This window comes from Crocodylus siamensis, chromosome 3 (genome assembly GCF_052110815.1).
Source record: "Crocodylus siamensis isolate JL-2025a chromosome 3, ASM5211081v1, whole genome shotgun sequence".
In the NCBI taxonomy this organism is placed as follows: Eukaryota; Metazoa; Chordata; order Crocodylia; family Crocodylidae; genus Crocodylus; species Crocodylus siamensis.
Window position 1 is genome coordinate 90,504,961 of NC_143397.1, and position 17,250 is coordinate 90,522,210.

Sequence of the window (17,250 nt, forward strand, 5' to 3'; positions counted from 1 at the left end):
ATCTCAAGGCACTCCAGTTGAGAATCACTGCATTAGAACTATGGTCTTGCCCCGTGTATGTACAGTGTTTCTCAAAATGTAGTTTTAGTCCAAAACTGTACAAGACCAGCAAATTAAACTTTGGTTATTTTAATGACCATCTCCCTGGTTATTTGTTCTTTATATAGGACATTATTTTTGTTTCAAAAACTTGGGGAGGTATGTGGCACTTGGTATGATTTGTGCTCTGATCCACTAATATTGTTTTGGAAAGTTTTCACTTGGGTATTCTCAGATCTTCAGCTCTGCTAATGGTGTTTCTGAAGTACTATGAAGATCAATTCCAGGTATACTGGATACTTCGCCATTCACATCACTAAACTCAATTATGTCAAAAAGACCAGAATGAAGTAAACCCCATTCACAATGCGGAGGATTTATATTTGGTTTATTTGTTAGGCAAGAAGCAGCAGATTCTTTTTGCAAGCAAATTACATTCCACAGAGTCTAGAACAGGGGTGGGCAATTATTTCAGCTGAAAGGCCACTTAATGAGCTTTTGGGATTTGTCAAGGGCCACATCCATCTCTCTCTCTCTCTCTCTCTCTCCTTGTCTCTCTCTCCTCTCCTCTCCTGTCTCTCTCCCCCTCTTCCTTCCTCCAGAACCCAGCTGGACTGTAGCCCTGAAGCTCAGCTGTGGACCCAGATGGGGACTTCTGCAGCAGCACATGGGAAGTGGCATCAGCTGTGGGCCCACCCAGCAGGTTCTAGTGCCCTGACACAGAACCTGCTGGCAGTGTCATAGCTGATGCTGATGGTCACCCCCTGTGGCAGCAGGTTCTGTCTGGGTCCACAGCAGGCTCTGGGTGGGGGCAACGGGCAGGAGCTTTCACTGTGCTGGGAGGGTGGCAGCATCAGTTGTGGATGCCACTGGCAGGTTCTGCACTGGGGCTCTGACATCACCACCCACCCACTCCAACGGAAGTCCTGCTAGGTCCACAGCTGATGCTGCTGGGTGGAAGCAGACCTGCCCAGCACCATGCAGTGGCCAGGGCTGCCAGCCACCCACAGGTCAGACCTAATAATTTGACAGCTGCAGGCCAGATCAAATCTGTTGACAGGCTAGATCTGGCCTGCAGGCCATATTTTGCCCACCCCTGGTCTAGAAGATGAAAACTACATGAATACATACATTAGTTAAGTAACATCATGAATTTATGCATCACTTAAGAGCTGTATATCAGAATGGAACTTTAAAAAGCAGATTTTTTTTTTTTTAGATAAATAGTAGAGAAACATGTTCAAAACTTTGGCAGCAGCATCAAGTCAACACATTTTCCTGTTTGTCACTTCAGTTTTATTCAGTCAGTTTTAGTCAACAACTTCAGTTTTAGTCAGCCAGTCAAGGCCTAGGACAGCCCTCAGCCTCCTCTGCTCCACCTCCACAAAGAACAAAAAGAAAGAAATGAGTATTTCCAGTACCCATAAAGTGTCTGGGATTAAATCCTAAATGTGAACGAATCATTTGTTCCAGAACTCAAGCAGCTGAGGCTAAAATTGAAAAATTTTCTAACATTTCAGGCATCTAATTTTTTTAAGGATCTTCAAACCAAGATTCCAATTTTGCAGGAGTTATGTTCAGGCATGAATGTTTATAAGCAATCAAGTGCAATCCAGGTATTAGTCTCACAATTTGCTCATGCTATCAGGTAAATGTTTAAAATAGTAACACTTATTCTTAGAATGATTAGTTGCTGCAGAATAGGACAATTATATATGGGTGCAAGATTTTGGCTGTAAAACTGGAAATGTTTTTTCAGCTATATGGAAAGCATATTTTCATCAGAGAATACTGAAAAAAGTAACTCACAGTAGCATATCAATGAGAAGGCAAAACTGTAAGGGTAAAGTATACTTATAGTATCATATTGATGATGGACTAATAAACATTTAAACAATGGTAATATATAAAAATATACTGTACTGTATTTATGACAGGAATATAAAAAAATTGTACCATGTTCATAAGAATAATTGATATTCAGATAATGGTATAATGAAATAAAATTCTGTGAGAATAATGAAAGTGTAAACAGTTTATCATATTAGGCTTAGAATGAACAAAATTCATAGAATGGTAAAATATAAAGAAAATATAGAAAATTAACACATTAATATAAAAACAATACAATAATTTTACTGAAAGCAACCTGTATTCCTTCAAGACATTTCTGAATTAAAAAATATTCTTCTCTTAGTGGGGGGGAGAGGGGAGGAGATAGCAAAGCAACTAGCAACTCTAGTTTTAGCTTTTTAAAATCTTAATTTTACTAATCAGTTGGAGAATGGATCTTCTACTTGCAAGCATCCAAATGTGGGAGTCTACTCAGGCTTTCAATGCTTTGGTAACATGACTGAGCACTGCACAGTACCCTGAAATACAAAGTAAAAAAAGCTGAATACACTCTAGTCCAACTTTCACCCACCCATGCACATGCATACATCTATGCCTTTAATATATAACACAGTTCTGAACAGGTAATTATACTGATTGGTCAGAGATTATGAATGTTGTGACTTTTCTCAATGCATGCACCGACCCTTAAGAAACCTCAAAATGGATGGTAATGGAATAAGAGAGCCTTTAACCTGCAGCAGTTAAGAACTGTGAACTGGGTACTTTGTAATTAGTTTTCCAGATCTAATAAGCTGATTTCTTGTTGCTGTCGGCTGGCAATGATAGCATACAAAATACTAAACTGAAAATGGCAGTTTTTAAAGTGAATATTATGAAGTTTTGTATTTTGATAAACTATTTGAAAAGTAACATATTGGTTAGAGGCAAGGATTTCTGTGGGTAATGTCTTTTATTGGACCAACTGCATGGTTAGGCCAGACATAAGACAAACTTTTGATCATCAGACCCTTTGCCTGACATGATGAAAAGGCTTGTCTAAGTCCATTTCAATCATGTACATGGTCCAATAAAAGATATCACCCACAAAAATCCTTGCCTCTCACATAGTTCCTGGACCATCATGGTTACATCACTCCAACACTACCATATCAGTCACACACATGATTCATAGTTATTCACATAAACTCAATCCTAAAACTCTGAAAAGAACTAAAATTGCTAAAAGGGAATTTTTTTCCAGGTTCATTTAATGTATTACAAGACTATCAGATAACTGAAAATAATGAAAACCTATTTTTCCTAAGACAATACTAAATGGTACCTGAGTACAGTACTCACAACATTGGGCCATGCTGTGAGTCACCAACTCAGATGCTGAGCTCTCAGTTTTCACTCACTTCCATCAGAGACACTCTGCTCTTCTGGACCAATGGGGTTCTAGGTAGAACCAGTGAAACCTACCTAGAGCCCCATTTTTCACTGTCATGAACTTAATCAACAGAGTAGGTCCACTAACTTTACTAAAACTACTTGCATCACTAAAACAATTCCTCTGCTAGGATCAGGGATGTATGTAGGTACAGTGAATACGCATGACGCTATAATAAAAAGTGTTAGCTATACCCAAGCACCTAGTAGTTCCCAAATACAATTCTTTGAAAGCATTAGTTGACATGAGTTAGCAAATAAGTATTAAAATCTGTACAGAGAGGTCAATGGAGCTTCATCTGTGGACAGTGGTTTGCCTGAGAGGAATTCACAAAGGGTCAGGACCTTAAACCTGAAGAGCGGGCCTGAGGACAGATCAGTTCTGCAAGGCAGAGCAGTCCTGACACAAAATTCTCTTGCCGCCCCAGTTTGGGTTCTCTTTTGAGCCAAAACTGCTAGCTGTGCCACAGTGGGCTAATCTGCAAAGTGGTCCTGTGATGAGTCAGATTCATTCTCATTTGTCAACTAGCCCATGAGTTGCAGCTTTGGTCAACAAAAAAGATAGAGGGTTTCTCTCTCACTTACAATATCCCTATTTTGAAGGACTACAAATAGTAAGGATATATGCTTGAGATGGAACAGTGTACAGAACAATTCATCATGTGCTCAGGGTTACAAGTGAAAATGCAGCCAACACAGTAACATCTCTGGCATTTCCTGGTTGCAGCACAAGCCCAATGACTTGTTCCATTCTGGAACCCAAAGGACATTCTACCCCATCCCTTCCTCAGAGAAGCAGCAATTGTAAGGTAGCACTGCCTTCAAAAAGGTGCATGTTATTAATAAACAATAGTTTAAAGTACCAGTTGATAATTCTACTGTTAACAATGCTTGACATTATGAAATCCCTTGTGAATCACAAACAGAGGGGATGGTCTCTATATAAACCATCAGAGTTGGGTTGGACCAAAGAAAGTTATTTTATAAACATCCTGGCATTTAAAAAAAACACTCAGGTAGTCCCTTAATGGTTTATTTGTACATCTTTCATCTATCTCTAGTCCAGGATTCACTTTGTAATTTAACGAAGGGTACTCAGGGATATGACAGAGAGCAACAGACAGAAGAAAAGGCAATGGGCATTGGCTGTCACAGGAGTAAGCCACTCTCCCTCCTCATTTCTGTTTCAATGCTCCAGAACTCTCTTACTGAGAAAGGTGGTTAACAGTGCCTTAGAGGCATGATGTAGGGACAGAGAAATGAGAAAGAGGAGTGTATGGAGTAGCAAAGAGCCAGTCAGAACTCTCTCTCCTCTCTGGGTAAAACTTCCCCATTGTTGCTGATGGGGTGATATGAGATGCTGTTACCACTAGGTGTAGAGGGCAAGGCTCTGACACCAATCATTTCTGTCCAAGAGCTTCAAGGGACCCAGAATCGCTATTAGAAGAAACAGGATCCATAGTAAACCATTAGCCTTCATCTGCAAGAATGCAAAGCTGTGGGGGAATTCTTTTGCCTCTGTAGCAAAACTGATTGAACTACTCCTTGCCTATTCTCCTGTCCCACTGTCCTCTCTGACCTTGCCTTTAAGCAGTAGGAAAGAAAAGCTCAGACAAACTAGTTCAGTAAGAACCATCTGACTTTGAAAGGATTCAGATAAAGGCTGATAATAAAGAAAACTTAATGCATCAGTGGAGGGCGGTGGCTCCTTTCTCTTTTCATTTATGGTTCAAATACATGCATGCCCCTCCCCCCCCCGGTTCATATACCTACCAGTATAAATACAACAGGGCCTAGTCTGGGGTTCCACTATCCAGCCTCAAACACTTTATCCCTCAAAATCATTCATCAACAAAACCTAAATTCTCTACACCTCAGACGTTCCTACCACTTTTCCAAAGACTTCAGCGTCTCTGGCCTCCCCCAAACCAGTCTGTATTCCCCTACCAGAAATCCTAACCTCTGACCTCCTGGCTTCTTGTAAAGCAAGTTCTGAATAATCTGCCCATCAGACAATTCCAAATTCCTGAGTCTAACTTCATTAGAGCCTTCCAACTCCATAACCAAATCCCAGCATCCTTTCTCCACTACCTCAGCACTCAGACCACATCAGAGTCAAGAAGACAGTCTCTCATTTTACAGTCTCTCATTGTAGGTTCTGCCCCGCATGTTCCGGGGACTACAGGGCAGATCCTACAGTGAGAGACTGCGGGACCTGAACCTGTTCAGCCTTCACAAGAGAAGTCTAGACTGTCACCTGGTGACAGTCTATAAACTCATTAGGGGGGACCAGAAGGGTTTGAGAGAGACCTTGTTTCCCCTAGCGCCCCCTGACATAACAAGGAATAACGGCCACAAGTTGTTGGAGGGTAGGTTTAGATTAGACATCTGTAAGAACTACTTCACAGTTACAGCGGCTAGGATCTGGAACCAACTTCCAAGGGAAGTGGTGCTGGCTCCTACCCTGGAGGTCTTTAAGAGGAGGCTTGATGCCTACCTAGCTGGGATTATTTGAGCCCAGTTTTTTTTCTCCTGCCCTGGCAGGGGGTCGGACTTGAAGATCTACAAGGTCCCTTCCGACCCGACTTCTATGATTCTATGAGAAGGCAGTCAGAAATTCATCAATTATGGCAGAGGGAATCTCAAAGATTCACTTCCAAATCACTCACCATTTTCCCATCCCACTAAAGGAACCAACTGGACAATTTTATGTGGGAACCAACCAGGACACCTCTTACTAAAGTACACAGTAGTCATTTGATATGATCAGACTTTTTGATTGAAAACTAGAAAGTCTGGATCACTGAAAAGCTAATGGGTATTTTTAATTAAAAATAAGAAGGAAGAAGTGTGTGTGTGTGTGTGTGTGTGTGTGTGTGTGTGTGTGAGAGAGAGAGAGTGTGTTCTTTCTTCATATAAGACATGGAGCCCCATCTCTTTAGGATGGATTCTGTAGATTGCAGCTCAGAAAGAATGTTGACCCTGCTTGTTCCTCATCCATCCATCTGCCCCACAACTATCCAAATACTGCAAAAGAGTCAGCTGGCCTCCCATACACAGATACTGGAAAAAGCGGAAGGCAATAGAAGCAACTAAAAGCAAACACCTGAAGATATACTGGGCTTATTGGGTAGCTGTGGGAGAAGATATACTGGGCTGGGCTAGCTGTGGGAGTGACCAGGCAGGGCCCCATCTTGTGATTTTAAGCTGGAGCCCTGAGAACCAGCATTTCAGTGTTTAAACTTCATTAAGGATTCATGCTGAATTCTGCCTGGTGTATCTTGGCTTTGAATAAATCAAAATAATTTATTAAGCTGGAGGAGATGGGAGCAAGGCAATGAGACTGGACTGAGAAAAGAAGAGTTGATCCTAATGCAAAGTTTCACCCAGCCTTCCAACAAAACACAATTCTGTCTGTAGTGGAGTTTGAATCCCAAAAGGTACTTTAGTAAACACATTCTGATAAATGGGTTAGGGTTACATGTTTCGCCTTTGTACCTTAAGAAAATAGGAAAAATATTTTTAAAGTTGTATTTTCATTGAAGTTTCCAATTTCCTTTGTCATGACAGGAGTGGGCATCAAAACTTTGGGACTGTACTCTTACTCCTTCTAGGCGTGTCTCTTATATAGCACCACCCTGTTTAATACAACCTTTCAATTTCCTCCCTCCCAGCCCAAAACCCTGCTTCCCTCAGCTCCCTGGCCCCTGTATTCCCAACTTTCTTTCCTTGCATAGTCATTTACATAGCCAGTTCTGGGCCCTCTTCAGCTCCTCTGGTACCCTGGAAATTAGGGGAGTCAAGGGATCCAGGAAGTGGTTATGTGTAAGAAAAGAAAGTGGCTGTGTGGCAAGAATAAGAAAAGAAATCAACAACATTTTAAGAACGATCTCTTCCCTAAACTGCAGCAAGCAAAGGAATCTGGTGTGACAGAATTGTGGAAATGGCATAAGCCGCCCTACTGCTTTTAAAAATATTTGACTGAAATTCCTTCTCTGCAAGATTTGAAAAGATATTTCACTATCACTTTGACATTCACTTTCTGCAAATCTAAAATCACAGCACTGTCCAGGCAAATGGACTGGACTGTTGGATACTTAAACTAAGCTATCTGCCTGCGAGCCGTTGAACTATTTTCCCTCCTCAAACACCCTAGAGCAGGGGTTGGCAACCTTTTGTCACCATCGGTTGCTGCTTGCAACCCAGCCCCTGTCACAACCCATCTCCCCAGTGATTAGCAGGTACTGCGAAAGGAAAAGATAGGAAAAAGGCAGGTGCTAGGACTCTGGTGAATCTTTGAATAAACGAAGCAAGGCAGGCAATATGACTCTAGGGATGTTTCCTTTTCTGCTGTGGCTTGAGCGTGTGTCTGATTCCCTGAGCTGCCATGAGTCAGATCCAGTCTCCTCATTGGCTGGATACAGCCCATGGGCCATACGTTGCTACCCCCTGCCCTAGAGCACAACATATTCAAGTTAGGTTTGATCTCCTCCATATTTGCTCTCTACTATTTTTGAGCTCTACAGTGAATAGATATACATCTAGAATCTGTAGATTCATGTAAATTTGTACTTTTCTTGGTAGAAAGGATGTTACAGTTTAAGTACAGATAGTGCAGCTGTACCTCTGTCTTTTACTTTTTTTGTAGAACTGAGATTAGCTGTTTGCAGTACATCTAAAATCTGAAAAAAAATTCTCTAGTGTTCTTGCATGGAATGCCTCTGCTATATTGTTATTTGATAAAGTTCTTATTTGAAAATAATTATTTTGGGACACGCATTTGTGCAGGCGTGTGCACACATACACAGTCCCCAACTGAGACTGTATTCAGCTTTTCTACTTACTTTCAGATTGTGCAGAGTTCCTGTCCAATCCATGGCGCCTATCTGAGGTATAGCAGTAAGCAGTATGCTGGTTGCCTTATTTGCATTCTCTTTCAGCATCTTTAGAACCTTATCTACGGAAACCTAGAAATACAATAAAAACTGTTAATGCTTTCCTCTAACTTGTTAGAAAATAAATTCTGTAACACCCACCTCAACTCCTGATTAAACCACCCCATGTATCTGATTCAACTCAGGTTAGAAAGGATTAATAAAAAATAAAAACATGTATTTTAAAAGGAAATAACCCTAGCCACAGAGAAGAAATAAACTCTGTCCAGTTTTTTGGGGGGAGGTTATATAGTACAGCTGGGACTTGATTCTGGACATCCTTTATTCAAGAGCTCAGTGAAACTGTTTAACTGAGTAAAGATTGGGACCTTTGGGGAGGAAATGGTATTTTAAGTTTCTTCTAGCCAATCTTACACTTCATAAATGCACTAATATTTTAAAGAGGAGCTGACACATCTGGGTAAAATGATAAATTGTAGTACAGACTGTTTGAAAATATAAAAAGAGAGATGACTGGATGATTTTAGTGGACCGATTGCATGGTTAGGATAAATTTAGGTAAGCTTTCAAAGGAAAGGTATTCTTCATCAGGTCTGAGGGCCTGATAATATAAATATAAACAAATACATATAAAGAATGGTAACCAAGTAAACTTCTAGAACATTCTTGCTGGAGAGAATATTTTAGAGTAGTTCTTGAGATATGAACTGCAACTGATATAACAAGGAGCAAGGTGATGATTTTCAGAAACATCAATACAACTTCTGTGCTATTTATAAAGGTATCACTTAGATTTTACTGGTCATCGCTGGCTGATTTTTTCTAGTATAATAAGACTAATAATAATAATAATAATATTGTCAATATTTCACTTCAGCCTCCAAAAATTCCACTGAAAAATCTATAATCTCCTGAGTCTGCTAGAGTTTAGACTATGCAAGCTATCTCGTAGGCATCTTATGGTACAACCAGTTCAGAAAGAAAACAAAGTGCTCAGGAACCCCACACTTTATGACAGACCAGTGCATGGATAGACCAATATTGCAAGAAACTACTTATTTCAGTTTTGCAATTAAGATGGCCATTTCCAGTAAAAAGAATCTTAATCCTATTTTACTACAGCTTGAAAGTACACCTCAAAGATTTGAGACAAAATACACTGCAGAGGTGCTGTAATCATTTCAAATGCAAGGATTTCCAAATCCACAAAAGTCAGAGTTAAACTTGAAAGAAATATAGATACATTTCAGGTATAAAATGCATAGTTAGGGTCTGCAAATAACCATTATCATAGAATCACAGCAAATTAGGGTTGGAAGGACCCTCAGGAGGTCATCTAATTCAATCCCCTGCTCAAAGCAGGTCCACCCCCAACTAAATCATCCCACCCAAGGCTCTGTCTACACAGGTCTTAAACATCTCCAAGGATGTCCATAGATTCTCTGGCTAATCTGTTGCAGCACTTTACTATCCTCCTAGTAAGGAAGTTTTTGCTAATATCCATCCTAAACTTCCATTGCTCCTTGTCCTGTCATCTGCCATCACTGAGAACAGTCTAGCTCCATCCCCTTTCAAACCTCGCTTCAAGTAATTGAAGGCTGCTATTAAATCTGCCCCTCAGTCTTTTCTTCTCCAGATAAATAAACCCAGTTCCCTCAGCCCTTCCTCAGAAGTCATGTACCCAAGCCTCCTAACCATTTTCCTTGCCCTCCACTGGACTGCCTCTTATTTGACCACATCCTTTCTGTAACGGGGTGCCCAAAACCAGACACAGTACTCCAGATGTGGCCTCACCAGTGTCAAATAGAGGAGCAAGAATCACTTCCCTGACCTGCTAGCAATGCTTCTACTGATGCACCTAAATATGCCATTAGCCTTCTTGGCGCACTACTGGCTCACATTCAGTTTACTGTCCATTGTAACCCTCAGGTCCTTTTTTGCAGAGCTGCTGCTTAGCCAGTTGATCCCCAGCCTGTGCCGGTGTATAGGATTGTTCCATCCTAAGTGCAGGTTTTTGCACTTGTCTTTATGGAACCTCATGAGATTTTTTTTTGGTCTAATCCTCTAATTTGTTGAGGTCTCTCTGAATCCTAGTCTTACCCTCCAGTGTATGTACTACTCCCCATAGCTTGGCGCCATCTGCAAACTTGCTACACTCTATCCCATTTTCTAGGCTGCTGCTGAAGATAATGAACAGAACAGGCCCCAGGACTGACCCCTGGGGCATTCCACTTGAGATTGGCTGTCAATTAGACATTGAGCCATTGACTACTACTCTCTGAGCCCAACGATCCAGCCAGTTTTCTATCCACTTTACAGTCTATTCACCCATTCCATACTTCCTTACGTTACTTGTGAAAATGTTGTGGGAGATCATATCAAAAGCCTTGCTAATTTCAAGGTATATCATACTTTTTTTCCTACTATGATTCCATTACATGGGGAAAAAATCTAAAGCTTCTTAAAAATAATTTAATCTAGTACTGTTTATTTATCATAAGTGAATGCTCATTTAAGAATGTTCCTAGAGTTTATTTGGATACCTTCCTATTGCTGTTATTTTGTGAAGGGTAAACTGTATTCGTTTTAAAATTGTTGAATTCCACTTTCAAGTACAATAAAAGCTCCCTAGTAACCAAGTCATGTCATTAGTGTAGAATAGCAAAATTCTGCTATACACACCCACTGGAGCAATCTGACCTTAAGGTTTCTTTTTTATATGCTTACTAGTTTTTGGGAGCCAGAAAGCATCATTGTGACCATTAGGTCTGTCTTTCTGAACAAAACAGACCATAAAGTTCACCTAGTTATTCTTGTACCACACTGAATTACTGTTGTTTGGACATTTTTATAAATAAATTCTCCGGTTCTATCTTGATATAAGGATTCAAGAGCTGGGAAATACACAATTTCCTTTGTCAAATAAGGAGTTCCAATGATTAAGAATCCTCACTACTAAAATATAATGATCTGAAACTGTATACAGTTTAATCTTTTGTCTATGTACTAGCTTTTTGGTCAGAAACATAGCCAATGAAAAATTTCAATTATATAAAATATAATATAAAGAAGCTATTTTGCAAAACAGCTTTGGCCTTTTATTAAGAACTACATGCCACTGTTTCCTTTTCCTAAGGCCCTTTAGTTGGCATGACAATATTTTGTGTTAACTAAGACTTAGCTGGCAATCAGCGAGCCTTCTGCTAGTAGCCACTCTTGAATCCATGAGAAAAGAGGTACAAGAACTTACAAGTATATGTTCTTGGGAGCAGAGCTTTAAAAAAATAAGCACCAGATCTATCACAGGAAAATGATGTCACACTGGCCTTATACGCACTCTCTGATTCACAGGGGCCCCATATTTATCATTGGACAACTTTATGAAAGGGAAACATACAAAGTCCAATTCTGCTCTTTTTTTCCCTCAACGTTAATCCAGAAGAACTCTATGGCTGCAGTGGAACACATTAGGGTATAAGCTGGTATAAACAGAAATGCTACATGTTTTCTTGGTACAAAAGGGCCATTTCTGTCAGGATCTACATGATGTTATGTATACACATTACACATAGTTTGTCACAATGTAAATCAACAAGGCCCAAAAGGAAGAGAGACTTCACTCACTGCTTCTTCATGCTCCTTCCAGCAGTCATAATCTGTTGCCATAGCAATGCTTGCATAGCAAATCCCAGCTTCTTTTGCAAGAGTTACTTCAGGAACTGTGGTCATGTTAATAACATCAGCTCCCCAGCTGCGAAACATCATGCTTTCTGCCCGAGAACTGAAACGTGGACCTTCAACAGTAATCATTGTCCCCTTTGAGTGGCACTTGAGGCCAATCTTCTTAGCAATCTCTATAAGAACCTGCCAAGTTTTTGTTACAATTATTAGCAGTAATAGTAATAGCATAAAAAAACCCAAATAATCACCAATGTGAAGTCAGATATTTACCTATACAAATGAAGAATATGAGAACCAAGCATGCATTCTGCATATTGGCTTAAACTTCTATCCAACCCTAGAGAGTAGACAAACACCAGCAGTCTCTTCCTATGCCTGAAGAAGGGTATTTGTGCCTAAAAGCTTGCAAAGAACAATTTTTCCAACTATTCAGTTGGTCTAATAAAACATATCACATTTACCTAAAGCACCTTGTCTGTCCATGCAGCATGACACTTGTATCCTACCTGGATAACTTCCATATAATAAGTCTGTTTCATACGATGACTATATGCTTATGGTTGCAGGTGTCGCATAAGGAAACCCACTCCCTCTTCAGCTTCCCCTCCCAATGCTGGAAGTGCGCAGTCCTCCTAGTAGGAATACTGTATGTTTTTACACCTACTGCAGGAAATTAGAGTAAACCCCTGACTGTCAAGCTGGCTTTGTTGCAACAGGAGCTGAAATCAGCTGATTCTGTTTATACCAAAACTAGTTTGCAGCACCAAGTGAAGAAGCCAGAAGAGAGTTATATTTGATACAAAGGCCTTGCTTACTGTTCAGACCAAGTCTTGGTGACACTGTAGTGAAAATGCTGGAGGGTGATGTATATCAAGATTAACACTATGGCTTATCAAGGTGGGGGCTGCACTGGTGGAAGTAACTTTGTTTAAGAAGGGAAGTAAGTGCTTGTGTGCATACAAGAGTGTGAATGTATATACCATAGCCTAGGAAAAACATACTAGGAATCTGTATAGAAGTGATTAGCTAGGAGTAATGAGATTTATACTAATTTGTGGGACTAAGCTTTGTGTTTGGGTATACAATGGGTTCCAATCTTTGATGTATGGACTTCTGATTAGGAGTGCTAACGGGGTTCAATTTTACTTTCTATGTCTACTAAATTTAAGTACATCTTTGAGATGGAAGAATGAAAAGAGTGGGCACTGTATTTATATCCTAAAAGCACTACACTACAGCACTATTATAAACCACAAGGGGTGTCAAAACAAGTTTTAAATATTGAAATTTTCTTATAAAATTCACTAACCTCTCTGGTTTTGGTACAGAATGGTTCATTCATTGGAATATGACATACTCCTGAAAGACCACAATACTGCCCATCATAAAAAGTTTGATGTCTTTTGGTTGTCCTGAAAAAAAATTTTAAAAAAGCATACTTAGGGATATATGCAGCAGGAAATTTACAGAAACACGGTGACTGAGATGTCAACTGATGAAAAAAAGCACATGGAAATATTAGGATCATTTTCTTAATCATATTTGTTGCCCATTTTGCCTTTGTCAGATTTTTCCAAAATGAAACTAGAAGAAAGTAAAGCTATAATCTATTATCATGTTACCAGTTTATTATAAAACAGTTATTTGCATGTAGAAACTGAGCTTCTAATCTTTTTAAAATTTAGCCATATTAAATTTCTATGTGAAACACCTCTGCAAAAACAGTACGTAGTCAAATTTTGATCCCTGAAAAAATCCTTATACAAATTCAAGAAGCTATTCTAACTGCACTGTACTGTGCTGATGGGAAGAGCTCCCTAAAAAAACCATGAAAATATGCAACTACCATGTTACTGAGAACTAGAGACCTTGTTTTTAGAAAAATAATATTCATTTATTGGCAGGATAAAACTGAGAGAAATCTCTACAAATGTGCAAATGACATTACTCCCTCCCCCCACCCTGATAATAGACCATCTCTTCGCCCAACAGTGATCAAACAGACTTGCAGCTGGTCTCAATGCAGAACTATCCATAAATAGCACCACACAGTTTTTCCATTTTGTCATCTGTTAGAATTCTGACTCATGAGCACATTCCACCCTCAATTGTGTTGAGTCAGCCAATTCAGTGGTGCCTCTGAAAACAAAGTCCTTTGAGACTCATTCCCTGCTCCCTGGTCTGCTACATGCTATACTTGTGGGGAAACAGGGCATTTGTATTCATTTGGGTCAGAAGTCACTTGACTTTAAAGGTTAACTTTATGTAATTTTCTGTTCTGCCTGTTGATTAACAAGATAACATTATTTCCTGTTCTAACAATCTAGGCAAACGGTGAAAGTCATGCATTCAAAAGTGAATATGTAATACTATGTATAGATCTCTAGTGTTGCATTATGAAAGAGGATATCCTTATACAATGGGATAGTTTGAGAGTTCAGTGCTACTCCATATGCCAGACCTTGAGGTCTCAGAAGAGGGTGGCAAGCAGAGGAATATGCTGAGAAACAACAGCTGGGGCAATGCCTGTGGTCTTTTTTGGTCCAAGGAAGGAGCAAAGAGGTCCATGCACTGAGGACCCACACTAACAACCTAGTGAATGTCCAGCTCGAGGGGAGCTCTACCAGAAAAATATCTGCAGGACATATTATTGGGGGAAAGAAGGAAGGGGAGAGAGAGGGAGAAGTGAAATTTCCTCCTACTTTATAGAAGTTAAAATAGAGCAGGAAGAAAACAAAAGAAAAAAGTGGCAGTTTTGAGAAAGACTTTTTTTTCCCCTCCTAGAATGTCTGAAGTCCTTCCCCCATCCTTAGTTGGGCAGAGTTTTTTTTGTATAAGGAAGGGTTTCAAAATTTAGCTCGTTCTTCACGCTCATATATAATGCAGGAACCCAGGAGTATTCAACCTTTTTTCAGTCTAAGTACAACCGGTGGCTGGAGGCTGAGCAAGGTGGGGGGTGGCATGCGGAAGGCAGGGATGGCACGTGGGCCACCTGTGGGGCAGGGAAGCTCACCGGGCTGGTGGGTAGTGGTGGCTGCCGCTGCATGTGAGCTTCCCTGCCCTCACCACACCCCAGCCCTGCTCCTGGGAGGCAGCAGTGATCCATCCCTGCCTGCCCGTGCGTACCCCCTACGACCAGTCCAAGTACCGCTGGGGTTACGCGTACCCCTGGTTGACAACCCCTGCAGTAACCCATTTATTCTGATCAGTTTCATTTCAATTTATAGCACCATGCATTCAACTGAAGTTTTGATTTAAAAAGTTAAAAAAACATGCTTTTTATTTGTCTATGAGCAGACATTTGACATATGCAGACACTTTGTATTACTAGTATTGTTTGTAAAACTTTCTCCCCCAAGCTATCAGCACATACAAGGGGTGGATCCAGGATTTCCCAAAAAGGGGTGCGGGAGAAGCAACCAACACCGTACGGGTGGCTGCACCCCCTCCTGGCAACCTCCTCTACCCCCACCAGTGTGGGCAGACAAAGCCATAGAAGCCTCTGGGGACTTTTTAAGTCCCTAAAACAGGTAAAATCCCCCTTCCCTTCCTCTTGCTGCTCAGAAGCATGTCCCCTCCCCTGCCTGGCACTGCTGCTTTCTTTACTGTTCAGGGGCAAGGAAGCTCCAGAGCTAGCCAGGCTGACTGGGGGCTAGGCTCAGCAGAGGAGCAGACAGCAGCAACAGGGTGGCTGGAGAGTAGTTTTCCCAACCCAGTCCAGGACCAAGTATGCTGTCACTGTTCCCATCACCAACTGAGCCCAGTCCCTACCCAGGGGGCAGGAATGGCTCTGGTGCTTCTCTGCTTCCTGGACAGCAGGGAAAGAGTGCAAGGGGCAGAGAGTGGGGGTGCTTTGATCAGGAAGGGGAAGGGACGGAGGATTTCCACCTGCTTTAGAGACTTTAAAAAGTCCTTGGAGGCTCCTGTGATGTGCTCAAATCAAAAGGGGTTGGGAGGGAGGGAGGAGAACCAACAGCCAAAAGCAGGGGGAGAGGGGAGGGACAGCCATATCACTGTATACCCTCTGACTCATACTAATCTAAAAATATTTCAAATCATCCCATCAGTTGTATCCTTTATACTAAAGTTTATACAGTAATTGCAGTTTCTTACACAGGAGGCTATACAACAGGAAGGTAGGTATGCAAATCAAATTTATATGAAAAAACCCTATGCTGTTTCTGAAATATGTCAAACTGGTCATATTATTTTCCCTTCAGGGCTGAAGTCAGAATCCAGCCAATTTAAGATTGCACACAAGTCTGCAATTACCTTGGGCCAAATGGCTGCTAATGAACTGCTTAGAATGAGAGGAAATGGAATCCACAGAGGTAATTCACAGTCAAGACAATATAATTTAGTGAAATGTCAGAGTTACTTCTTCACTCTCTTGTAAGCTTTGATTCTGTTTTATGAAAATATAAGACATGTAATGGACCTAAACTTCTACCTGTTTTCCAAATTAAGCCACGAAGAATCAAAACATGGATCTCATACTGTAAGGATCTCATACTGTAATCCACCCCTATGAATCTGGTCTTCTCTTTTAGAGCTAATTCAGGTTCTCTAACCTGGCTTCCTCCACACACAAAACTCATTCAACTGAGCTTCGTGATTCTTTAAACCCATGCTATCTTGCTCAATGCAGCCAAAGCACAAGTGACACTTCCCATTAAGCCTGCCCCCTTTGCAGTGAGGGCACAGGCCTCCAATACCTTTCAAAAATTGTCCCAAGGTGAGCAGGATAGACAAGTTCTCTCACAGTACATTGGGAAAGACTCATACAATCGTCCCACTAATTGTACCACCATGAAATACTCAGAAGTTCTAGGAATGCACGTACACGTGAGTGATGCACCAGCGAGGATACAAACTCGAGTATGGCTTTGCTTTCTTCTTAAAAAGGAACAAATACACAAAACTGCAAACTGAAACCAGCTGTTTAGTTCATCTTAACAGCAAAGGCTGTAGCTGAGCTCCGCATGGACTGGGAAAGGGAGGGAATAAACCCTCCTCTCCACAGTAAATTACTAATACTAGGCAGCCAATGAAGGGTGGGCTCATGGCTAAACTACTGAGTTTAGACTCCAGGGACCTGGATTCAATCCCTGGCTTAGACACAGGAAGTCCTGTGTCAGGGGTGGGCAAAATATGACCCATGAGCCAAATCCGGCCCACCAGGTCATTCTATCCAGCCCATGGGACCCCTAAAAAATTAATTATTATTTGTCTGTGGCTGCCTGTCTAAGCTGGTGAGAAGCCAGTGGCAGCAGGACCCAGGAGAAGCCAGCAGCAGGACCCAGGGGCAGCAGCAGCAAGGCCTGACCAGGTCTGCCTCACCCTCAGCCCC

The 17,250-nt window shown here is 41.1% G+C and overlaps 1 protein-coding gene across 2 annotated transcripts in view; it reads right to left on the reverse strand.

Moving 5' to 3' along the window:
* Positions 1-410: 410 nt before the first annotated feature.
* MTAP (methylthioadenosine phosphorylase) overlaps positions 411-17,250 on the reverse strand; it is a 40,307-nt gene continuing 23,467 nt past the window's right edge. For both annotated transcript variants that reach the window (XM_090038788.1, XM_090038789.1), the window contains exons 5-8: positions 13,210-13,312; positions 11,844-12,083; positions 8,169-8,291; positions 411-2,411 (exon numbers count right to left, since the gene is read on the reverse strand). In XM_090038788.1, the coding sequence (XP_089894914.1) occupies positions 2,373-2,411; positions 8,169-8,291; positions 11,844-12,083; positions 13,210-13,312 (505 nt within the window). In that variant the 3' untranslated portion in view covers positions 411-2,372. The remainder of the gene's footprint in view (positions 2,412-8,168; positions 8,292-11,843; positions 12,084-13,209; positions 13,313-17,250) is intronic.